Source organism: Bos grunniens, chromosome 4 (assembly GCF_055505025.1).
Source record: "Bos grunniens cultivar Pamir isolate PY7600 chromosome 4, Bosgru_T2T1.0, whole genome shotgun sequence".
Lineage (NCBI taxonomy): Eukaryota > Metazoa > Chordata > Mammalia > Artiodactyla > Bovidae > Bos > Bos grunniens.
Genome location: NC_141168.1, coordinates 110,388,637 through 110,415,181, shown reverse-complemented (window position 1 = coordinate 110,415,181; position 26,545 = coordinate 110,388,637). Strand labels below are relative to the sequence as shown.

Sequence of the window (26,545 nt, the reverse complement as noted above, 5' to 3'; positions counted from 1 at the left end):
TATACACACATGATAGTTTATATGAACATCTGCATTCCTTCTGGAAGTCTGAAATTTTGGCAGCTGATAGGCAGAGGCTGATCAATCTCCAATAAAAAAGCTGGACATACTGAATCACACTAGCTGGCCACATCTCACACGTGTTATCGCAACTCATTGCTGGGGGAATTAAAGGCAGCATCCTGTATGACTCTGCAGAAGCAGTGCTAGAAGCTGCCCCAATCTCCCCTGGACTTCTCCCCACGCGCCTTTCTCCTCTGCTGACTGTGCCTGGTATCCTCCCACTATGATAAATCTTGCCCATGAGCACAACTATCTGTGAATCCTTCTAGCAATTACCCAACCTGAGGGTTGTCTTGGCAATGGCTGACCACATATGTAATCCACTAGCTCAGGCACTTCCCCTTTCCCTTCTCAAAAAAAAAAGTACTCATCCCTTCTCCCCAATCTTAAAGATAAAATACACTTTGTTTTGCAATAATTTATTTCCCTGTATGCTGCAACAATAAACAACGGCACTGAGGAAGGGGCAGACACAGCTTACTTCCTATTTAAGGATTCCTTGTGGTGTGTAAGCGCAAGTTTCAACTCTAGCTGCCCAGCTCTCGGGGGCCCTTAGAAGGAATAAAAAGCTAACAGCTCTGAATCTTCTCTTATGTCACTTCAGGACTATGGGTATTTAATAATAAGACATATTGAAAAATAATAATGTTAGAGCTACAACGCTTTATTTAGCAAAGATCAGAGCCACTCAACGATATGCAAAACAACAAACTTTAACACACAACTTAGACAATGTGAAATCCTAACACATTGTAAAGCCAGCAGATAAAACCAGAAACAAGGCCTAACATTTTCTTTCTCAACACTTACGGTTACACCTCAAAGGTTAAATTGTTCAAACCTACCATTTTAAATAGCTTGGAATACTGCAAGGTTAAGGTCTCTTTTAGGAGCCAGGGATGTTTTTGGTATGCAAGATTCTCTGGCAGTGCTTCAGCTTTAGCTGTACTAGGTGGTGGGTTCCTAAATGCTTGCTTTACATTCATGCATGTGCTTTATACGTTCAAAAGTAAGCACATATTAAATACTACTTCAAACAATGATGCATCCAGCAACTGCTTGGCAATCAGTAGAAGCTGTAAAATGACCTTTAAAACATTTATGAAAACCTTATATATATTTATATAGGTAAATTGTTTCACAAATACCAGGTAGGCCTTGGTCGATTCAAATAATCTTGGATCGTTGGACCTGAAGACTGGATTGGACCCCTTGATCTGGCCATTGCTATTGGGTTCATATAGGCCTTGAGGAAAAAAAAACAAAAATTAACTCCATTAAAATAATCATTTTCTTACTCATAAAGCAATCTTTACTATAAACGCATACTAGGTCAAACTATGCCAAAGAACTGAGTTCAACCTCCCACACAGTTGCACTCATTTCACGCGCTAGCAAAATAATGCTCAAAATCTGTCAAGCAAGGCGTCAACAGTGGACCCGAGAACTTCCAGATGTACAAGCTGGATTTAGAAAAAGCACAGGAATAGGACATCAAATTGCCAACATCTGCTGGATCACAGAAAAAAACTAGAGAATTCCAGAAAAACATCTACTTCTGCTTCACTGACTATGCTAAAGGCTTTGACTGTGTAGGTCACAGTCAAAGTGTAGATTCCACAAACTGTGGAAAATTCTTAAAGAGATGGGAATACCAGATGATTTTACCTGCCTCCTGGGAAACCTGTATGCAGGTCAAGAAGCAACGGTTAGAACTGGACATGGAACAATCAACTGGTTCAAAATTGGGAAAGGAGAATGTCAAGGCTGCATACTGTCACCCTGCTTATTTAACTTATATGTAGAGTATATCATGAGAAACGCTGGGCTGGATGAAGCACAGGATGGAATCAAGACTGCTGGGAGAAATATCAGTAACCTCAGATATGCAAATGACACCACCCTTACAGCAGAAAGCAAAGAAGAACTAAAGAGCCTCTTGATGAAGGTGAAAGAGGAGAGAGAAAAAGCTGTCTTAAAACTCAACATTCAGAAAATGAAGATCATGGCATCTGGTCCCATCACTTCATGGCAAATGGATGGAGGAAATATGCAAACATTGGTGACAAATTTCATTTTCTTGGTCTCCAAAATGAATGTGGATGGTGACTGCAGCCATGAAATTAAAAAGATGCTTGTTCCTTTGAAAAACAGCTATGACCAGTCTAGATGGTGTATTAGAAAGCAGAGGTATCACTTTGCCCACAAAAGTCCATATAGTCAAAGCTGTGGTTTTTCCAGTAGTCACGTATGGATGTGAGAGTTGGACTATAAAGAAGGATGAGGGCCGAAGAATTGATGCTTTTGAACTGTGGTGTTGGAGAAGACTCTTGAGGGTCCCTTAGACTGCAAGGGGATCCAATCAGTCCATCCTAAAGGAAATCAGTCCTGAATATTCATTGGAAGGACTGGTGCTGAAACTGAAGCTCCAATATTTTGGCCACCTGATGTGAAGAACTGACTCATTAGAAAAGACCCTGATTCTGGGAAAGACTGAGGGCAAGAGGAGAAGGGGGCAACTGAGGATGAGATGGCTGGATGACTGACTCAATGGACATGAGTTTAAGCAAGCCAGGGAGATAGTAAAGGACAGGGAAGCCTGGGGCGCTGTAATTCATGGGGTCGCAAAGAGTTGGACACAACTTAGCAACTGCACAACATTAAGCCTCAGAGGTTTGGGAGATAAGTAATACCACTATTTCACATAAAATGTTATCTTCACCAGAAATTTGATGAAAATAATATTGATACCTCTTCTTTTACTCTGAGGTGGCTTTGTAGTACTTTCTCCAAAAGCCCAATAAAGCTCTAAGGGTAATAATACTATCCTCAATGGTAAATGAAGAAACTTGGTTTCAAAGATGGAAGACCTAACACTAAGTTCATTGTTTATTCTACTTTATCTTTTATCTCAGGAAATACTGTGTCATCCTGATAGCAATTTTATACACAGATTGTTAACTATCAAAAATTAAATTATGCAAGGCACCAAAAGAAAAAATAAACAAGAGTTCAGCAAAATTAAAAACATTTGTGCATCAAAGAATACTATCAAAAGACTGAAAAGACAATCCACAGAATGGAAGAAAATACTTGCAAATCATATATCTGACAAGGTTTAATATGCAGAATGAATAAATCCTACAACTCAACAAAAAACCCCAAAACCCCATTCAAAAATGTGCAAAGGACTTTAGACATTTCTTCAAAGAAGACAAACAAATGTCCAGTATGCACATGAAAACATGTTCGCTGTTACTTGTCATTGTTGTCGACTCCCTGAAACCACGCGTGCCAAGCTCCTCTGCCTTCCCTTATCTCCTGGAGTTTTTAGTCATGAGGGAAATGCAAATCAAAACAACGAGACACCATCTCACACCAGTTGAATGGCTACTGTCAAAAACAGAAAATAAAAAGTGTCGTCCAGGATGTGAAGAAATTGGAACCGTTAAGCACTGCAGGTGAGAATAAAAAATGGTGCGGCTGTTTTGGAAAAGTTTGACGATTCCTCAAAAAGTTAAACACAGAATTACCATATGATTCAGGATCCAAGAACTGAAAGGAGGGGCTCAAACAGATACACGTATACCCATGTTCACAGAAGCGCTATTCACAACAGCCAAAAGGTGGGAACAGTCCACACATCCACCCATGGATGAACGGATAAGCGAAATGTACCACGTATTGGGTTGGTCAAAAAGTTTGTGGGGGTTTTTCCATACCATCTTACAGGAAAATCCAGATGAGCATTTTGGCCAATTCAGTACATACAATGGAATATTATTCAGCCTCAGAAAAGAGTGAAATTCTGATACATGCTACAACACAGATGAACCTTGGAAGCATACTAAGTGAAATAAAGCAGACACCAAAGGACAAATATTATATGATTCAACTTACTTGGGGTACCTAGAATAAGTGAACTCAGAGACAAAAAAGGGAGTTTACCAGGGGCTGAGAGTGGTGGAATGGGTACAAAGCTTCTTGTTTGAGATAATGAAAAACTTCTGGAAATGGACAGTGGTGATAGCTGTATAACACCGTCAATGTACCTAATGAACTATACCCTTAAAAATGGTTAAAAAGGTGAACTTTATGTTATATATATTTCTGTACAATAAAAACCCACAAAATTATGATGATATTATGCTCTGTAAACTACACTTACTAGAGCAGAAATACATATTTTTATACACTTTGCCCAAAAACATACTGAGACAAAATAAAGCAAAATATTTGTTAATGACAGTGTCTAGCAGACACTGTTTTATTAGAATTCACTTTAGAACAGATACAAAATCTAGTCTTTAATTCAGTCTCAATTTCTTGATCCTATGATTAAGTTTTCCAACTTAATTCAAGTCAACAAACATTTATTAAAAAACTCTTTCACTTTTTATTTTATCACAAATTATGCTTTTAACTATTTAGCTTCTTACAGCACTCATAACAGAAACTGCCAAATCCTTGTTGCTGTCCTTTAGTTGCTAAGTCATGTCTGACTCTTTACAACCCCATGGACTGTAGCCCGCCAGGCTCTTCTGTCCATGGGATTTCCCAGGCAAGAATGCTGGAATGAGCTGCCATTTCCTTCTCCATTTTCTACTCTTTAAATAAAAAGAACTTTGGTTGAAAATGACTATCACAAAGATTTTAAGGCCTGAAACTTAGTACTTAACATTCCACAAAAAAGTGAAAAGGGACTTTCATCTATTGCATTTTACTTAAAATCTTTAAAAATGACAAAATTTCCACCTTCATAACAAATGTAAGTTACATACGTCTAGATTTCTCTGGCAGAGTAAACAATACACAACCATTATAAACAACACATACCGAGAATTATTTCCATTCAACTGGATACTGCCTAATTACTTGAGATGAAAACAGTTAAACCTTTAATATAATTTTCTTACAGCCAGAGTTCCTAAGGTCAGAGACATTTACAGGATGGGGGCTACATGTGGCTGTCAATGCAATGTTGAAGACTGAGGCATAAAAGTCATATTTTTAATATCAAATGTTATGCCCTCAAATGTCATTCAACTGTCTCTACTGAGATTTTTAATCAGTTTATGTGGAAATGACAACCAACAAAGGCCACAACAGAGCAGTTGTTGGCCCAACCAATGACACTGACCATCTTAACAATCAAAAGTGTAATGTACAAACTAAGATCATCACTTTAAACCGGAGTATAGTATCTATCACCTTCTTACTTCTTAGGTATCATGTCATAATTTTAGCAGTACTTAATGATAAACCATTTTAAGTTTGAAACTGTAAAAACTTTATTTTCAAAGTTATAAATATATACACGGATGTTAAAACTATATCACCAAAAGAGGAAAAACTGAAAATACCCAAAGAGCCATCAACCTGAGATTCATCAAATACACTATATTCCCCAAATGAAATACCAGCTTGGTGCAAATGTAACTGCAGTTTTTCCATTGTTGAAATTCGCCATTTGACATTGGAATACAGTCATAATAAATGTGGTCATGTTATACATAATTTTAATGCACATTTCTCATTTTACGGCTTTTTGCTAATGACTTATTACTTGTTTATTTTATATTTACTTTGGACTATGGAAATGATGTTAGACAAAAAGCAAATTTGAGCGGATTTTCCTGTTAGAGTTTAAAATGGGCCGTAAACGAGTGGAGACAACTCCCAATACCAACAATGCATTTGGCCCAAGAACTGCTATTGAAATGTACAAAGCAGTGGTAGTTCAAGAAGTTTTGCAAAGGAAACAAGAAGAGCCTTGAAGATGAGGAGCACAGTAGCCAGTCATTGGAAGTTTGCAATGACCATCTGAGAGCAATCATCGAAGCTGATCCTCTTACAATTACATGAGAAGTTGCCTAAGAACTCAACAGCAACCATTCTATAGTTGCAACCATTCTATATTTGGCATTTGAAGTGAACTGTAAAGATGAAAAAGCTCGGCAAGTCAGTACTTCATGAGCTGCCCACGAATCAAAACGGCTGGCATTCTGAAGTGTCGCCTTTTGTGCAACAATGAACCATTTCTCAATCAGATTGTGCTGTGCCATGAAAACTGGGTCTTAGTTACAGGCGCTCTAGTCGTGGTGTGCAGGCTCAGTTGCCCCATGGCAGGTGGGATCCTAGTTCCCTGACCAGGGATCAGACCCACATCCCCTGTACTAGAGAGCAGATTCCCAACCACTGGATCACCAGGGAAGTGCCAAGAAAACATTTTTTAATATTATAGCACATTACCTCCAAGAGTACAGTAGTAACAGCTACATCACCACCGCTTTTATGCTTGCTTCTGGACACTCAGGACTTGCCATAAACACACCGTGCTACTGCATTCTACTGTACAGTACACAAAAGCACAACCACTTGAAGAGGATGCACATACACGACAACATGCGCCAGACAGGTGGACTAACTTACGTGGCTATACATGCGAAAGCGTGTTTGCATCTTTGAGAGTTTGCAACTTGAAGGTTCGTATGCAGAGGACTTAGTATAGCGGCAATTTTCCACTGTAGTTTTAAATAATCTAAACACAACATTTACTGTTTTACAGCCTTTAAATTTTCTAGCATATATTTAATGTCTACTGTGAAACTGCATCTTCAAAGTATGTATCATCCTATCTTACTGCTTACTTTGCAGAGGAATATAAAATAGTACATTCATATGCTAAGAGTCCATGTCAATCATGGACAAGTTATGGCACAATTACACGAGCTATTACTGAGTATGTAATAAGGTTAAGTATGTAAAGCTATTACATACTGAGTATGTAATAAGTTAAGTATGTAAAGCTTAACTTTCAAGCTTTTGATAAACTCTATGCCCAGTCTGCTTAAGTACACTCTAAATAGCTCCATTATTTATTTCAATTACAATGGTAATACTTATGAAGTGCATCTTAAAAACTCCTTGCAAAACACTTGATCATGAGTCTGTGCTCATAATCATTAAGCAACAGTGCTCCTCTTTATGATGCACAACAAAAAGGTTTTAAAAACCAAAACCATTTCACAAAGGTCCTCTTTCAACTTACTATGCCTAAGTGTGAAAAATAATGCTTCTAACATTAGCGCATTATACATAGCATATATAATGGCTGAGTATAAATCAAAATAAAGAAATTGTGCCATTTCTTAAAATGGCTATGACTTAATCATTTTAAATACTGTGACCTTTTAAATCAAACACCCATACTTATATGTAGAATTGTCTGTGGCTCCAAACTGTTCCATGAGCTTGGGTAACAGAAAACGGGTTGGTTTTCTGGAAGTCAGGATGGCAAAACAGGCTCAAGGGAATATGTAAGTGGGCAGCTAGGAAAAGAGCAACTGCAGTGTAGTTGTTGAGGACAAAATGTGCAGAACTTCATTCGTTACTTTGATTACCTATTTTTATCTAGAGGATACATCTGTTTTAGTAAAAACAGAAAAGAACAGGAAAGAAACTTCTGGAAAATAATGGGCACAAAGGGTGACCAGTGGCTCAGACGGTATAAAGAATCTTCTGCAATGTGGGAGACCAGGTTCGATCCTTGGATCAGGAAGATCCTCTGGAGAAGGGAATGGCTGCCCACTCCAGTGTTGTTGTCTGGAGAATTCCACGGACAAAGGAGCCTGGCCGGCCACATGGGGTTGCCAAGAGTCGGATACGACTGAGAGACTAACACTCTCATGCTTTACAAATCTCAAGGGTTAAAATATTCAGTGGGAAAAAAAAGTTGCTTAAGAATGTACAATATCTAAATAAATAAATAAATAAAAAAGAGTGTACAATATCAAGAAGGAACTCTAATCTTTCAACCCGGGGACTGAACCTAAATTAAGGACCTCAGATGAAAATGATGCGCCAATGTATGCTCATTGCCCATAACAAACATACTGCTCAGGTGTGGGAGTTGAAGATAGGGGAGGCAGAGCATGTCTATGGGCAGGGAGCGTATAGGAACTCTCTGTACTTTCTGCCCAATATTGCCTTGAGACCAAAAGAGCTCCAAAAAGTAAAGCCTATTTTTAAAACAACTTCAACCGGAAAATTATGGCTTTTTAGAAAGCAGTTCTGTCATCTCTAAAACCATGATTTTTATCATCAATGTAAAAAGAAAAAAATGCCATTATTTTCAGATGCAAATGTTTATTTAAAGTCAAAAGTTATGATGTACTGAACTGAGTTGCCAGATGACCCACGGTGCTTTTTGGGGGGAGTCCCAGTTTTAATAGTTTGGGGGTTTCCCTGGTGGCTCAGAGGGTAAAGAATCTGCCTGCAATGCTGGAGACCTGGGTTCGATCCCTGGGTTGGAAGATCCCCTGGAGAAGGGAATGGCTACCCACTCCAGTATTCCTGCCTGGAGAATTCCATGGACAAAGGAGCCTGGCAGGCTACAGTCCATGGGGTTGCAAAGAAGTCGGACACGACTGAGAGATTAACACTTTAATAGTTCCACCTCCTCCACTGCAGCGAGGAGGCTGAATTGTGTAACCTGTGTCTTCTATCTCTTAATGTCCTGTTTCCCTTTCTATAACCTTTCAAGCGCATACAAAATGTTACCAGAACTACCTATGCCGAGACACATACCAAGGAATCAGCAGAGCCCAGAGTTGTCAAAAATGCTCTAGTAAATGAAACTAACTTGAAAAGTTTTTCAAATGCTTTAAAAGAATGTCTAACACCTTCTGCCAGTAAAACAAAACATCTTAGGCTTTTGCATGAAAACTGTACCCAAGGTCCAGTGATTTCTAAACATTTAAGGCCTAAGGTCATTAAACAGCCAAAACACTCAATACCTTAAGCCTAAGGTGTTCTCCATGAGAACACCATTTCAACTCTACGAGAATCAATACCATAAGGTCTGACCTACAGAAAGGAAGGCATGAAAAAAAGAACATACAAAAAACCTTGAATAGCCAAAGCGATCTTGAGAAAGAAAAATGGAACTGGAGGAATCAACCTACCTGACTTCAGGCTCTACTACAAAGCCACAGTCATCAAGACAGTATGGTACTGGCACAAAGACAGAAATATAGATCAATGGAACAAAATAGAAAGCCCAGAGATAAATCCACGCACATATGGACACCTTATCTTTGACAAAGGAGGCAAGAATATACAATGGATTAAAGACAATCTCTTTAACAAGTGGTGCTGGGAAATCTGGTCAACCACTTGTAAAAGAATGAAACTAGAACACTTTCTAACACCATATACAAAAATAAACTCAAAATGGATTAAAGATCTCAACGTAAGACCAGAAACTATAAAACTCCTAGAGGAGAACATAGGCAAAACACTCTCTGACATACATCACAGCAGGATCCTCTATGACCCACCTCCCAGAATATTGGAAATAAAAGCAAAAATAAACAAATGGGACCTAATTAACCTTAAAAGCTTCTGCACATCAAAGGAAACTATTAGCAAGGTGAAAAGACAGCCTTCAGAATGGGAGAAAATAATAGCAAATGAAGCAACCGACAAACAACTAATCTCAAAAATATACAAGCAACTCCTCCAGCTCAACTCTAGAAAAACAAATGACCCAATCAAAAAATGGGCCAAAGATCTAAATAGACATTTCTCCAAAGAAGACATACAGATGGCTAACAAACACATGAAAAGATGCTCAACATCACTCATTATCAGAGAAATGCAAATCAAAACCACTATGAGATACCATTTCACACCAGTCAGAATGGCTGCGATCCAAAAGTCTACAAATAATAAATGCTGGAGAGGGTGTGGAGAAAAGGGAACCCTCTTACACTGTTGGTGGGAATGCAAACTAGTACAGCCACTATGGAGAACAGTGTGGAGATTCCTTAAAAAACTGGAAATAGAACTGCCTTATGATCCAGCAATCCCACTGCTGGGCATACACACTGAGGAAACCAGAAGGGAAAGAGACACGTGTACCCCAATGTTCATCGCAGCACTGTTTATAATAGCCAGGACATGGAAACAACCTAGATGTCCATCAGCAGATGAATGGATAAGAAAGCTGTGGTACATATACACAATGGAGTATTACTCAGCCATTAAAAATAATACATTTGAATCAGTTCTAATGAGGTGGATGAATCTGGAGCCTATTATACAGAGTGAAGTAAGCCAGAAGGACAAACACCAATACAGTATACTAACGCATATATATGGAATTTAGAAAGATGGTAACGATAACCCTGTATACGAGACAGCAAAAGAGACACTGATGTATAGAACAGGCTTATGGACTCTGTGGGAGACGGAGAGGGTGGGAAGATTTGGGAGAATGGCATTGAAACATGTGAAATGTCATGTATGAAACGAGATGCCAGTCCAGGTTCAATGCACGATGCTGGGGCTGGTGCACTGGGACGACCCAGAGGGATGGTATGGGGAGGGAGGAGGGAGGAGGGTTCAGGATGGGGAACACACGTATAATTTTTTTTAAATTAAAATTGAATAAAAAAAAAAAAAAGAAAAAAAGAACATTCCTCAACCTTGTAATCAAACTTCACCACGGTGGTTCCTAGACATCTTTGATTATGAAGACTATATAAAACTAAGATAAGAGTTTTGAACATATTAAGTATTTCAGAGAAGTAAAGCTCTTTGAGCACCTCTCCCTCCCCCAAACAGCAAAGGAAATTAATCGCTTAATTTTTAAAAAGCTAGTTCATTAAATTTAGTACGTTAACTTCAACAGCATTTTTTTTTTTTTGCGCTGCACATTCGTTTAAAACTCTATCATGGCCAAGCCTAGCAAAGTGTAACCTAAGCTTATCGCAAATTCCTTACGTTTATGGCCCATGCAATCTGATTCACAACCTGGGCTTTCCAAACCAAGCTAGTGGACACCTAAAATTCCTCCCACGTCTGCCTGTGAAAATGGAGAACCTCAGAACCTCGAATTCTCATCAGCCATTTCTTACTTTGTTATTAGCTACTTCTGTATCTCTTTCATCTCAGTTACAGAGTAACAACTTGCAGACCAAACATTCGCCCGCCCACCTTGCCTTGTGCGGTCTCAACTATTCTGCCAAGTTACGGGCTGCACTGATCCCACTTTACAGATGAGAACAGCGACGTATCCTAGGTCATCCAACTCCAGAGAGCCCAAAACTGACATTTCAGCCTGGGTCTGAGTCCAGAGTCAACAATCAAGCCATTTATTCCTTCTCAGGGCCTACTAAAAGTGCCAGGTGGGCTTCCCAGGTAGCTAAAACGGTAAAGCATCCTCCTGCAATGCAGGAGACCCGGGTTTGATCCCTGTGTTGGGAAGATCCCCTGGAGGAGGGAATGGCAACCCACTCCAGTATTCTTGCCTGGAAAATCCCATGGACAGAGGAGCCTGGCGGGCTGTAGTCCATGGGGTCACAAAAGAGTCGGACACGACACAGCGACTCACACACACATGCGTAGTGGTGGGCTCTGGGGCCGGATCAAAGCATTTGGCTTTGATCCTGGTTCTTAAACCAGGGAGTACGCTTGCCTCTAGAACCGGGCGCCCTGCAGGCCCCCGGGTGTAGGGACAGCGTCCCAGACCTCCGCGCCTCCGTCCCACCCGAATGCGCGAGAGCGGCGGAGATGGGGCGGGCGATACCGGTCAGGGTGGCGGGGGCGAGTTCCGGCGCCTTTCCGGGCCTCAGACTTCGCACTTATTTACAGGAGGGATCAGAGGACCCTTGGCGGCTCTACACAGTGGGCACTGCTGGCCCGAATGCGGGGGAGAAGGATGCCACAGAGCACTGCCAGAGGGTGCGGCAGGGCTGACCGGATGTAAAGAAAAGGGGGGGCGAGAGAGAAGAGGGAAAGGAGTGGGGGGCCAACAGGCGCCAACTGCGTGCGCGGCGCAAGCGCGTCCGGGGCCGGCCCCGCTGTGGGGGGAGCCGGGTCTCCAGTCTCAAGGTCCGAGCGCCGCTGCTGACTCGCAGGCCCAGCCGCGAAGGGCGAGAGGTCCCGCTCTCCCGCCGCCGCGCCCCGCGTCGCCCCACTGTTTTCCCCGCCCAGTACTCACCACTCTATTGTCCCGCTTCCCCATGGTGCCGGACTGAGAGCTCAGCCAGCCCTCAGCGGAGAGACCAGGCCAGCGCGGCTAACGAAAAGGCCCCGAAGCAGGTCCCTCGGCCAAGTCCCCACCCCATTGAGAGAGCGGTGCCTCGCGGACCCAGCGGCCGCGGTAGCCCACAGCGCCACCTATCGCCTCGGAGGAGAGGAGGGCGCCCGCGGTCACTTGCGGTTCCCAGGGGTCGCATGGGGATTCCTGTCCTTTGCCACTCACCCAGTACAGCAGCATGGGAGAAGGAAGTGGCAACTCACTCTAGTGTTCTTGCCTGGAGAATCCCAGGGATGGGGAAGCCTGTTTGCTGCCGTCTATGGGGTCGCGCAGAGTCGGACACGACTGAAGCGACTTAGCAGCAGCAGCAGTTCAGCAGCATGGCCCAGGCAGCTGCTTTCTGTTTGGCCTTGGATTGTTTTTCTTTCTGCCATTCCTGATGTACTGAAATCCTCATTCCAGAGGATACAATGATTATTCCAAGGCCTGTTGTGTTCCACTATTATTCCACTATGCCTGTGTGCTTGGCATAGTGCGGATGCTGGGTATAGATAAAGTGAGGGCTAGGACGGAGGTAGTCCCTCAGAATCCATCAAGTGGTGGCGGAGAAGTCAGTGTTCTCATAGATATTGCTAAAGACATTGCCTTTTAAGTTCAATCCCGTTCATCTATCCCTCATGTATCCATTTCACACTAATTTTTTAACACCTGTGCTTGTGCTTAGTCGCTCAGTTGTGTCCTACTCTTTGTGACCCCATAGACTGCAGCCTGCCAGGCTCCTCCGTCCATGGGATTCTCCAGGCAAGAATACTGGAGTGGGCTGCCATGCCCTCCTCCAGGGGATCTTCCCGACCCAAGAATCGAACCCAGGTCTCCCGCACTGAAGGAGGATTTTTTTTTTTTTTTTTTTTTTTTACCGTTTGAGCCACCAGGAAAGCCCTTTGAACACCTGCTTGGTGTAATTCTCAGAGTGACTGGAAGCTGGATACGAGCAAGACACAAAGATGAGATTAAGACACAAGTGCTCCCTTCAAAGGGCCTGTTTATAAGCTAGTTAGGGAGACAGATAAACGCAGGGTCAACTTTACTACATGGCATGCCGTAATAATGTCAGTAAAACACTAAAACTTCAAGGGAGGTGTTCCGGGGCTTCAGAGAAGGTGCCATTACATTCGTGTAGAATTAATAGATCTGGATAAACCTGGATCCATCTCAGCACAACATCATTAGACATTGAAAATCAACTTGGATCTTTTGTAGACTCTTGGAAAACATCAAAATGGGCTTATATTCAGATATAAGAAAACTCCTTAAAACCATCTTCCCAGTTTGTCTCCCCCTCCTTCCCTTTCTCGTGCTGTATCATACAACAAACGATGACAGCTCCCGTTCTCTCAGAACTTTCCCAGACTCTCAAATGCAGCCACTGGGGGTTCTGTTCCATACTGAAAGCTCATTCTCCTTAGTAACACCACTTTACTTCTTCCTGTAAATTGGGTCTCCAAGATTTCATTTCTCCTCCTCCTCCTCCCTTAGCCCTGACTTAAGCTCGGGATCCTCTTAGCAAGGACAGGCTTCTCTGTCTGTCTGAACAAGACAAAGTTTGTTTTCATGGCTTAACGATAGTCTTTTTTCATATCCCAGGAACTTTACAGATATTAACCCTGTCACAAGGATCTTTTTCTTTTCTTCAGCAAGTTTTATCATTTCAGCTCCATGTTAGGTCCGTGATCCATTCTGAATTGTTTTTCATGGTGTAAAGTAAGGGTCAAGCTTCATTTTCTTTTACCCATATGGATAACCAGTTTCTCCGGAACCATTTGGTGGAAAGATTATCCTTTCTTCATTGAATTAACATATTAGTTTGCTAGGGCTGTTACAAATACGACTTCCTGGGGCCCATCACTGTCCCTAAAGAACTGGGAGTTGTAAACTGGGCTCACAGTCCAGAGAAAAATCAGTGGCAGGGGCCTATTGCGCTTTTAATGGACTGAGGTTCTAAGTAGCTAAACAGACACAGAGATAACTAACTAGCTTAAAGTCTTTTGTAAACCACTTTGAAAAAAATGGTCCAGCTAAACCTGGTTGTGGATGCCTGTGGTTTGTGGAAACAGGTAATTATGACTGATCTCTTAGTAAACAGCAAACCTTCCATTTCTTAATAAAGATCAAATTCCTAACTCTCTGTATCATCCCCTCTGAATATTCTGTGTAGATCCTAAAAATGTAGATGCAATTTAGGGCCTGTTAAAAAGTTAGAAGTCTTAATGAGAGCTCCCAAGGAATTCTGGAGGACTAATGTTAAAATACCTGATATTGGACACAAAGACGGGAATATAAGTATCAGACAGCGACTATAGTCCCACTTTTGCTTTGCCCGTAGCATCTCAGGAGCTGCTACATCTATCGCTCTGATCTAGTATGTAAGTCAAACAAAAATGGGCACACATTAGCAGAAATTGTCTCCCTCTTTAAAATCCTTCAGCGGTTCCAAACTCCTTTACATGGCATATTAAGCTCTTCTGGACCTCACTCCCCTCCCCCTTACAGTTTTAAATCATTGAGTCATGGCCTATCAGTGGAGTTATATGAAGTGAATTTAGTGGCTTTCCCCCAGTATTTTCTTCTTATTGTGGAGGATCATAAGAAAACCTGTGTGGGACACACAGTATCGTTTTGTGGAATGTTTCCAGTGCGTGTCTGTGTGTGTATACGTGTGTGAGTGCACACCAGCCATACTCCTGTGTGGGACACACAGTATCACTTTGTGGAATGTTTCCAGTGCGTGTCTGTGTGTGTATACGTGTGTGAGTGCACACCAGCCATACTCCTGTGTGGGACACACAGTATCGTTTTGTGGAATGTTTCCAGTGCGTGTCTGTGTGTGTATACGTGTGTGAGTGCACACCAGCCATACTCCTGTGTGGGACACACAGTATCACTTTGTGGAATGTTTCCAGTGCGTGTCTGTGTGTGTATACGTGTGTGAGTGCACACCAGCCATACTCCTGTGTGGGACACACAGTATCGTTTTGTGGAATGTTTCCAGTGCGTGTCTGTGTGTGTATACGTGTGTGAGTGCACACCAGCCATACTCCTGTGTGGGACACACAGTATCACTTTGTGGAGTGTTTCCAGTGCGTGTCTGTGTGTGTATACGTGTGTGAGTGCACACCAGCCATACTCCTGTGTGGGACACACAGTATCACTTTGTGGAGTGTTTCCAGTGCGTGTCTGTGTGTGTATACGTGTGTGAGTGCACACCAGCCACACTCTTCCGTTATATTTCTTTCCATAGGTTATGATCCAAAAGCTTAAAAGCCACCGCTCCAGGTGCAGCCTCACCAATCTCCTGCCTTTTCCCATCTGCTATTTCGTAACTGCAGGCCACTGCAGACGCAAAATATTTCTCCTTGCGTGACTGACCAGCATTAACTTTTATTGTCAGTCCACTCAGGCACCATTTCTGCTTCCCAGGTGACTTGGTGGTAAAGAATCTGCCTGCCAATGCAGGAAATGTAGGTTTGATTCCTGGTCTGGGAAGATTCTCTGCAGGAGGAAATGGCAACCCACTTCAGTGTTTTTGCCTGGAAAATTCCATGGACAGAGGAGCCTGGCGGGCTACAGTCCATGGGGTTGCAGAGCTGGACAGGTCTGAGCGCACACGCACGCAGGTGCAAGCAACATTTCCAATGTGAAATATTTGTTCCTCCCCAGGTTATCAGCAGTTGGTTACACAAACCTTTTTCATAGTCTCAGTCTGGAAGTTTCAGAAAGGACTGCTCATGCTTTACTTATTTTTGGGTCTTCAGTGATTACCACAGTTGACTAGTAAGAGCTTACTAAGTATGTGTTATAGAAATTTTAAGTTCAATGAGTAGCTACTTTTTTCACATTTGAAGCCTAAAAAGGAGCCTCTTAAAAATTTGAAACATATTCGGCTAAAACTTCCAATTATGTTACCTTACTCACAAGGATTACATTTACATTTAAGCAAAAAGAAAAATAACTAGAATAATAATTCATCTCCCATAAAGCAGGTCAAAATTGCTGTTTTTATTATTTTTATTTGCTACCAAGAGTTTTATTGTAAGAAATACAAAAGATATGACAAATATACAAACTATTGTCTCTTTTTGCCTCAATTCAGCTTGTGCATAAGTGAAAACAATGAACTGGACAATGACATTTCAACACCAATTCTTAAAAAACAATGAATTCCATTACCTGACAATAAATACCTAAATTTGCATTCTAGCACCCAGTAAGACATCCAGTTTCCAAAGGATTCTTGATCTGTAACCCTCTGAATTTTCCGACACATTCCATCGCTTCAGTCACCACTGGTAGTTCCTCTCCAAACAAGTCTTAAGAGTAAGAGCTAGGAGACCTACCTTTGCCCTCAGCAACCCGGGTCATCATGCACCACTTACTTGAGCTCATTTGGAACAGATTGCTAGCAACGGGGGTATTTAATGTAAGTTTTGGTGGTCCTTGGATTCCATATCTCACATGACACAAATACCTACTTTTCTATTTTCCTCTTCCGGAAGGAAGAGTCTAGTTAAACTGACCTATATTTTCATCTAGCTAAAAGGAAGGAAGCAAAATCACTCAGCTCAGGGCACTAGAAGGAGGGTAATTTTACAGATTGGCTTTCTCTTTTTTTTCCTTTTCTTTCTTTTCTGTTTTTTTTTTTTTTTTGCCTCAGGAGGGCTTTCTATGAGGTTGGCCTATAGAGTGAGACGGCTCTTTCCATTCTCCTGTCTACACCCGAGGTCATTTCTCTTTGAGGGCTAAGTGACCTGGGTATGTAGGCAGGCCCCTGCTTTTGGAGAGGTGCGCTGCACCCACACCTGGGGAGAGCACAGGGCTTGTGGACCCTGTGAGGAAGGCCACCCCGGTGAGCCTGCCTGACCAGTGTGGGAACTCTCCATCTTGTGGATAGAGAGAAGAGTGGAAGTCATATCTACCACAAAGCCACCTGCCAACATTCGTGTAAAACTGTGTCCCCGGCAGTGAGTTTCTGCACTGCTTCTCTGACCTGCTGAACCCAAAGCACCGAAACAGAGCATTCTGTAGCAACATGAGCAAACGGAATGAGAGTTGTTTTGCACCTTTAAGGAACATGCACCCTTATACGTCTGTACCTGATACTAAAATAGCAGAATGAGTTTCAAGTATGAAGAAATACAGTGAAAGGACAGCCTGTAGATGGACAGAAAACAGCAGCCTGGAATGTGCTTTATATTCTTGGGTTAGTTTTTCTATTTGCACCACAGCAGAAACGGAATGCTCTGTAGAATGACTGGGTTTAAAAATCAAGATCCATGCGAAGAGGCTAGAAGGCATTTGTGATTGGTGTCCTGACTGTTCTCTGTGTTCAGCACCGGGAACTTTCTCTTGAGAACTATGGCCATAGGGATGGTGGCCAAGCCTGAACAGGCATACCTAGGATGCTTAAAGCATCTCTCGTCAAGTCCCTGACCCCAAAGTACAGCAGAGGAGGATGAGGGGCAGCAGATGGATAGGTCAGGAAGGGGGCAGGGAGCACTTCCGAGGGAGCGAGGAAAGGATACAGAGGCTGGTGGAGCCTCTGTTCTCCTGGGCTGGCGCACACAGCCTCAGTATCTGACATGCGCATGTGCAATCCCCACATCTCCAGAACCGTGATTTCAAACACAGAAACCAACAAGTCAGAAGCCCTAATTAAGATTTTCTTCTACTTTAAAAACATCTTCTATTATAAAAATAAGTAAAAAAAAAAAAAAAGCAAACAATAACTCCCTGGCTGCAACAGCCTTGCTGAAATCTAAAAGAAACTTTTAACTAGGCCCTATAGGAGTGCAGAAACACCAATACATTTTAAGGTGAAAACGTGCTTTTTTTTTTTTTTTTTTTAACACATCTCAGAAATGATAAGCCTATAAAATCCTCTAGTCCTACTCTGCACTCTATGGGAACCGACATTGTGCTTTTCTTAACACATACTGCTCTTCTATACAAAACACTTGCCTTGTAACCCTCAGGTCAAAACTTAAAATAGCAGACATGCAACACGCTTTTGATGTGTTAGGGACTGTTGGTGGTTAAGATCCCATTGTTGACAACGTACCCGCAGCCCTTCTTTGCTTCAGTGACCAGACTGCAGTGCTTCTCTACAAAACCACCTTGCTTGAAGCACACAACCTTGGACTTCTCCCATCTGGCACGTTCTGGAAGCCTCATGGCACAGGTTGGCAGTTCTGCTTCTACAGAAAACTCACACACTGGTCTCCTTTCAACAGGGCTACCTGTTCCCCCTACTGTACCCAACACCTACGAGGGCACAGATCTAGTTGGGGGGGGAGGTGCTTCTTCTCTCTGCCAGCTAAGCGGAAGCGCCAACCAGGCATCTGTCTCTACCTGCCATCTATTATGATGACCACTTGGCACAGTTTCTAACTGAAGGCCTTATTTGATGCTTTGCTATCTGCAGTTTTAATTTTTGCTGTATTTCACACCATAATATATGCATACTTGACAAGAGAACAACTACAAAGTCCTTTGCTTTAATTCCTTTACACACTTATAAAACACCTAGACACAAAAAATGCTATCTCTATAGACTTAAATTCTACTAATCATGTTAAAATGCATGCAGCTTACTTGGGGGCTTAGTCTTAATTTTAATTTTCTTAGTTCCATCAAGACCATGATAATGAGCATTAAATGCAAATCCTAATGCAGTCTGCCTTCTGTTGCACTTTCACAGGCCTAGTGTGACTGAAATAAATAATATACATGAACAATAATAGAAATAATTTATGCAAATGTAGAACAACTTGGAATAAAAATTTCCCACCGTGTTAAGTGCTGATCCTAGGAGTAGCTGATGCTATTCATTCCATGTGCTAACTAACACACTTATCACTGGTCATAGAAAAATAAAATGAATACAAAGTAAGTTAAGGAATTAAAATATTCCCGTATACATTTCTTGCAATCACAGGACCAAAATGGCAAGATATACAATATACTTGGTGGGGGCAGAGGGTTCAAGATATGTATTACTGCTGGGATCTATTTTCCTTATCCAGAGACTTCAAGGTCAAATTCAGAGTTGCTGGTGATCACACAAATATTGCTAGTTAATACATATTATTGCATTTAATAAAACTTAAGATTAGAAACTTTCAAGTAAGGGTATGAAGGGTCTCTTCAGGACTGTAACCTAAGCACTTCAATGGGTTTGGCTAGAAACCACAGAGTTAGAAATGATATAACTTGTGGCTTTACGCTTGCTGATTAGTGCTACAATCATAGTTCTTTACAGCATTATGCAGTTATGTGTCCCCTTTAAGAAAAACTACATTTGACAACCCAAACTCCTTAAATAGGGAAGGGGTTGTTTGACAAAACAATTCACATCAAAGGTTCCTCTAAACAGAAGAGTCTCCTTCCTACATAACATAATTTGCTCACATACCTTTATTTACCTGACAAAGAAAAAGGAGAAAGAAAAAGTTTGAAACTAAAGAGTTAGGAGCTTTTGCCAACCGAGGATGAAGCAGAAAATAAGTTTTCCAAACAAAACTTTTCCAGGCATATCTTTTGCCATCATATATGTAGAATGATAGAAAATAAAAAAATAAAAAAATCTTTCCTGTAATTATACATCTTCTTTTAGGAAGAAAAAAAAAAAAAGCAGAGCTTAGAGCTTGAGAGATGCCTGGTAGATAGCTTGATAGAGTAGCATCTCTTTATACCCGAACTTTCGGAGAATTGTGTTGTACTTATTTATGCACAGAAGACATCGTTTGCCTCTAGGGACATTTTACTTCCTAAGACTGCAGAACAGATGCCTCTGAGACAGCAGCAGGGCACACGGACCTCGGACAGTATCCTGCCGGGTCTGTACATCAACATCAGGTACGAATAGGTGAGCGGTGGGCGGGTCTCGGTCAGCCCCGCCCACTGACACTCTACGGCCAAAGGGGCGGGGCGACGGTGCAGCGCACGGGAAGGCTTTTTCGGTGGGAGGGAGGTTTTGAACAGAAGTAAATAGGGTTCAGACTGGCCCAAATGATAACAGACTGGAGGTTTGAATTCGGCCTTCCACTGAGGGACTTAAACTGGAATCTTCTTCAATGGGATTTTAAGAAGATGGACAGGCCGAAGATTTGACAGCACCTAATGGGTGTGGTATTTTGATTCAGTATAAATTACTGAGACTAGCCAGCTGGCTGCTCCGGAGAAAAGTGAAGCAGGGACTATGGAGTTTCTGCCACTCAGAAGGAATTAACGGCCTTCCGCTGGGTTCTGCTAAGGGAAGGCTGGGAAAATAATGTAATTTCCTTCCTTCTAAATTTCAGTGACACTACGGAAGAAAATGACTTCTCAAATTGACTAAAATCATCAGGTGGATAATGGTGTCTGAGCAGATCTGTGAGTTAAAACAAAAGTCTATGAAAACATATATTTTTATAACATGAAGTTGCCAAGGAACTTCACAAATGGAGACATCACTTAATGTAGATATACTCCTAAGTTATTAGCTCTTAGGCTTAAAGAAAATGTTTAAAAATTAGAATATCTTGTGAATTTACACTTGTGACTATACAAATTTGCAGGTCTTTTAGTATTTTAGGGCTCTGTTTCAGCATAGCAGATCTTTGAAAAAATAATTTGGTCTATTTAGTAGCTGATGTGTCACTTAAACAGTGTCTTCATCTGATTTTTTTAGTTAGGGTTTTTAAATTGGATGGTGTAATGGCCACCAGGGCAATGGGAAAGCAGCTGACATGGGATATACATATTGTGCCTGACGCCTCTGGAGGAGTCTTACACTCCTAACAACACTATCCTATTCACAGCTGAGTGTTGCCTGTTGAGTAATAAGCCTGTCCAACTTTCTAATTTCTGGACGTGGAAATGTGAGGTAATGAGTTACCTCAAAAAATGTTTCATGAACAAATTAACAACTAGGCTTTCATCATACACTTAAATAATCAAAATGGGTGTCTTATGCATCCTCAAGAACAATGTACTTGCAGACAACTGTTCAGAACTTAGCTGACAGTTAAAATATCTAAGTTATAGAACATTGTGAGGACTATGAATCATCCTGAAAAACAAGTGCTAGGCAAAAGTTAAACATATGCAGAAAAATAAAGTTAGAGGCGTCACTCAGATTCCATACCCCCCTTCAAAGTGCCACCTTGTGGAATATACTAGAATAAAACAAGAAAGGCCATCCCTTAGGACAATGTGAATTTAAAAACAGACATGTGAAAGAAAAATCACTTCCCTTTCCTAACATTTTGACTTCAAATTGCTGTACTAGTATTTAACTAGACAGTTGGAAACTGTGTTTATTTTCAGGACAGTCTTGTTATATTCTCAAAGGCCAGAGCACCAGTTATTAAGAAAACATAAAATATATTGATGGATGTCCATTCTTTTATCTCAATTAACTCTCAGGGAATGCTAAGAAATAGAACACATTTAAAAAGCTGGCTTGCACTTCATTTAAAAAACAAAAACAACTGAGGAAAACATTGAAAAATCAGACCCCTCCTCTTTCTCCATTTTTTGTTGTTAACAAAGGTCAGAAGATGGATAAGGCCAAAGGAATATTTTTGGTTTATTTTCTGAAAAAGGACAAACTAGAAATGCTTGAGATATAGGTGTGTAATAAAACCAGGTTGAAAATTACATTGAGAAAAAAGTGGAAATACTATCTGCTTATGCCTTTGAGGGAGACACCACTGCCAGTTATCTGGGGACTTGCTTGGCAGGTTTATGGGAGCCTGAAGTTTTTCCACTGTAGGGAAGGAACACGTAATTATCTTCCTCATCATGTGTCTGTATGTACTGAACGCACATGATAAACGGTTTAGGTTTCACAAGTTTTCAAAAATCTTGGTGGCATAGGAAACACGTACCTTTACAAAATTTATTGTTTTTAACAACGAACATTTTCAGGCTTGCACAAGAGTAGCTTCACGTGGCTGCTTCTTCCCATGAAATGTGGAAGGAATAGGGGTGGTTTAGCTTGCTTAGCTCAACCTTTGAAATGATAACTGTTTGGAATGGCTTTTCCATAATATTTGTTTTTGACCATATCACGTTCATAGCCGCCAGGTGACTTTAAATAAAATACATATAACTTTGAAACTATCCTTCTTTGAATACCTTCATTTTCTCCAGAATTTCCTCTAGCCACTGCCTAGTATCTTCTGGTTTTTAAAAAATTTAGAAATAATCGCATCTTTATTTTTATAAACACACTATTTTATGTCTTTAAGCATTCTTTTGAATTCTATCAATATCTGGAATATATAATATTCAATTATTTCCGTTCCAAGAAATTGCACTAACACAATTAAGTAACTACAGTGGCTTATTAACTTTCAACATTATTCTTTCCTACACCTACCTATGCAACATTGGCCTGTTTTTGGAAAATGAGACACTCTCATGTGCTTATCATAAAAATTATAGTAAAGTCACTTAAAAAGAGAAGCAATTCTTTAGAGAAGAATTTTGGTATGTTTATGATATTAGGAAGCATACATGATTTAATTTCTATTAAGGAATAAGAATTGTCATTACTGACTTTTATAGGTACCCCTGTTTAAGAGAAGTAGCCATAGTTAGTTAAAAACTCAATTTAAATCCACTATTTAAGACTCAAAAGTTTGGTCATATTTAAGTTTTTTTCTCACCAGGATGGGTAGTATCACATTCTGGAGTCATATCATAAATTTCTCCATTAAAAGATCTGTGCTTTATTTAAGATAGTAACATCCCATGCATTCTGAAATTTTCATTTTTACTCAAAATGAAGAGGCTGAGAATCAGGTGAATATTTTGAACTATTTTTAGTATAAGTCACCTGAGGCTAAGTGAAAAGTCAGTCATTCAAAATGTGTGTTTCCTGAGAGAAAAGCATGAGAACACAGGGGGCTAAAATGGCCTGGAGCTTTCTTCCAAAACAGGTTCTCCGCTCCTTGAGTTTCCATCCACTTCAAAGGGGGAGGCCAAGTGGGAGGCTCCAGTGCACTGGGTTCTGACAAGCTCTTGGGGATTGTGCTTTTAAGATTATAAGGGTACAGCCTTATTACCTTTGCCAGGTGAGAGCTTATGATGCTTAAATGGACTCTTTACATGTAGGTTGTTACAAGTCCACCCTGGCACAGCAGTTCCCCATGCGTGGGCCGCTAGATCGAAATACACAGAAACGATCGGGCAAATATTCTTGTCCCAATTCTAGTAAGAAATTCAAATGTGATTTCAAGTCTGTCATCCTGTTTCTTAGTGCTATAAGCGGCTTCAGTGTAACCCTGGAGCAATATGACCTTTTCAGCTAATCACTGCCTAGCTTTTGGCAAAGACGTCTGAAACCATATGTCACAGAAGAATAAGCCGCATTCAGTAAGCTTGTGTTCTGCTCTATGATTCAAAGTGCCCTAATGGCAAAGGTGCATGTGTGGGATCTGTGTCTCAGAAGTGGTGAGCCGGATGTGAGAGACAGAAAACAAAAAAGTAATCACTCAAGTGCAACAGCCACCAGGATGGAGGAGCTGGGGACAGACTCTTTAACGAGTTCACAGAGGACGAAAAGCCCTCTCACTCTGCCTCTCACAGGGTAATTTGGCAAGTCTCTAAATGTTCGTGCTTGAAGTTTTCTTTATAAACGCCACCAATAAATGAATCAGGAGCATATGTTGGAAATAAAAATTGAACTTTCTACGTGTTTAAAATGCTAAAGAATGCTGAAAAATTCCAGTTTAGAACAGCTGCATTTTTCTTGAGTGAATTTATGAAAAATTTTTGCAAAAGCCAAAACCCAAGTTATGTTCACTCTAACCATGGATACTCACTGAAAAACTCCTGATGGATCAGTGCAGTGTTTTAAAATTCAATTTCCAGGCCCCTGGTCTTTATTATTTTGACCCCCAAAGGAAAGGCAGAACTCATTTATCTGTGGTCCCCCCCACTTATCTGGAGGGACCACAAGTACATTTGCCTCGAATGTTCTGGGTCCATTATATCTCAAGCATTTACAGTGATGACAAAACATAATCGATGCTGTCACAGGGAAGACTGGAAAAAGCATTCTTATGGCCCATCTCCTCATTCATAGCTTGCTTTAGCAAAAATTTTCCTGCTCTTAAAGTTATTGAATTAGAACAATATTAAACAATACATATATATTAGAAAAGAATGGGTCCCGACCCAGAAATCTCTCAAAGAGAAAAGTCTCCTAATTTTTCTCTTGTTCAAGATAGTCGTATACAATATTAAGTAATGGAGAACTCGGAGAGGCCTGATTATGCATGAACAGCATATAGAACATTTCCTTCTGAGAGAAGCAACGTCCATTCTTTGAAGACCCTAATGCTAAACATGGCCTAACTGTTGCATACACGCAAAACGTGAATTGGAAAGCCAAGGGAGCTAAAACTTACCAAAGGATACTTCATCTCTGTGTCTTCTGGTTACTAGAGCCAACTGAGCACTACCTACGCAGACGGCAGAGATGGCATGGGATATAAAGTACTGTAGAGAAAAACGGCAAGAGGAACGGTAAAGCTGTTCACAACGCCCGGGTCAGGCTGGCTCTGCAGGGAGCGGGGAATGTGCGTAGGGCACTAGAAGCAAGCACAGCCTGGTGGATGGAGAATGGGTAATTTTACAGAGTAAATACACATTCCTAAAAAATAGTTCAGGACGTTCCCTCAGATGCTACACTGACAATATAGTCTATAACAATGCAAAACACTAAGGAACACTTTAAAGCAATCTACATCTCAGTGATGGAGAAGAACCAGTCTCCTGCTCACTGCCTAGGTAACAACAGTAAACGCCAGGAAGATTGCAGTAGGGGGAGAACACATGAGATTCTGTTAGGATCGTGGAATTGGAGCCAAAAGCCATCATCGGAATCAAACTACTGATGAAAGGTTCATTGAAGAAAGAAAGGAGGAGATGCATGAGAACAGCCTGCGCGGTCGGTCATGAACTGTGTAAGGCTAGTGGAATACATTAGACACGCTGAGGGACAGATAAAGATGTACACTTTGCAAATCAGGCAGTGCACTGCAGGAGTACAGTGTAAAAGGTGGAGGAGAACTTACATGGCATTCCTGCCTCTAGTCAGAGAACTATCCTCCCAACTCAAAAAGCAAACAGTTCCTGAAAATTCCTAAAATCAAAACCAAAACAAAGTAACAACAAAAACCAAAAAAAGAAATAAATTCCAAACCAGGAAATAAAGGCTTTCTCTACTTTTTTTTTTGACAATTTTACCTTGCTGAGGTACACTCCCTAAATCTACAGCAAGCTTATAAGGGTATTCTTTAAAAGAAACAATCAAGCATACTATACAGGTTAAAATGACAAGGAGTAAATGCAGCTTTTTGAAGAGTAAATAGAACATGTGCTTTCAGAAACAGGTTTCTTAAAAGATACTAGAATTATTTTTTCCTTTTGTTGTGTGTATAAAACTTCACCTAGATGGTGAACCCTTTACTACTAGTGAATTGACTGCTTTTGACCAGAAAAGAAATGCTAAGGACACAGGCTCAATTTTCTAATTTGAGAAGCCCATTTTGGTGGATCTCCTTTAGTCAACAGACACCTGTTATTTAGCGGTCACTTTTGAGTCTTTAAAATTTAACTCTTCTTCTTGTTTACAGAAAGTAACACTTTTTAAGAGATCAAGAATCACACACACGCGCGCATGCACACACACTCCCTCAGAAGTACCAGATCAGGCCCCAGCAGCTACAGAGAGATCACATGTACAATCTCACTCAGCTGTGCCCAGGTTGCTCACTTCACACTGGCAGCATTCAAGATCAGAAAAAAAATGAAACGGCAGCACAATGGGTCAGCAGCTTCTCTTCTGGAATTTTTCCAGGTTCTTGAAACAAACAGACAAACAAACAAACGAATGGACATAAAGCTGCAATCACTCTTGCATTGATTTCAAAACAGTAAACGAGGTGGTTTCCTCGGAGAAGCAGAGCCCATCCGGAAGACAGCAGCTAGAAGGTCTCCAGCCAGTGATCCTCAACAGCTCTGCAAGGCTTCCTCGGGGGACCCCTCAGCCACCAAGGAGGTTCTCCGGATGATCAGCTCAAGGCAGGTTAAGCGGTATTCATTTCCGAGCTGTTCTGGCTGGGCGGCAGGTGGGAATCCAGGTTTTCCTTGCGCCTCTCCAGATCGTGGAAGTATGGGTGAGACAGGGCACTGTATGCTGATATTCTTTTGGCTGGATTAAATGTCAAGCACTTCTGTGATGGAGAAAAAATAACAGTGACATAAAACTCGTCCATGTGCTTACACAGTTACGTATCTATTCACTGTCATGTATTATGAGGAGGGCTTGGCAACCCACTCCAGTATTCCTGACTGGAGAACCCCATGGACAGAGGAGTCTGGCAG

The 26,545-nt window shown here is 41.2% G+C and overlaps 2 protein-coding genes across 19 annotated transcripts in view; both read right to left on the bottom strand.

The window, feature by feature from the left end:
* Positions 1-12,198, bottom strand: part of FAM133B (family with sequence similarity 133 member B) — a 28,987-nt gene extending 16,789 nt beyond the window's left edge. For all 13 annotated transcript variants that reach the window (XM_086397914.1, XM_086397909.1, XM_086397912.1 and 10 more), the window contains exons 1-2: positions 12,071-12,198; positions 1,212-1,309 (exon numbers count right to left, since the gene is read on the bottom strand). In XM_086397914.1, coding sequence (XP_086254040.1) covers positions 1,212-1,309; positions 12,071-12,094 — 122 coding nt within the window. In that variant the 5' untranslated portion in view covers positions 12,095-12,198. The remainder of the gene's footprint in view (positions 1-1,211; positions 1,310-12,070) is intronic.
* A 13,790-nt stretch (positions 12,199-25,988) lies between these two features.
* Positions 25,989-26,545, bottom strand: part of CDK6 (cyclin dependent kinase 6) — a 251,474-nt gene continuing 250,917 nt past the window's right edge. For all 6 annotated transcript variants that reach the window (XM_086397894.1, XM_086397898.1, XM_086397895.1 and 3 more), the window contains exon 8: positions 25,989-26,394. In XM_086397894.1, the coding sequence (XP_086254020.1) occupies positions 26,248-26,394 (147 nt within the window). In that variant the 3' untranslated portion in view covers positions 25,989-26,247. The remainder of the gene's footprint in view (positions 26,395-26,545) is intronic.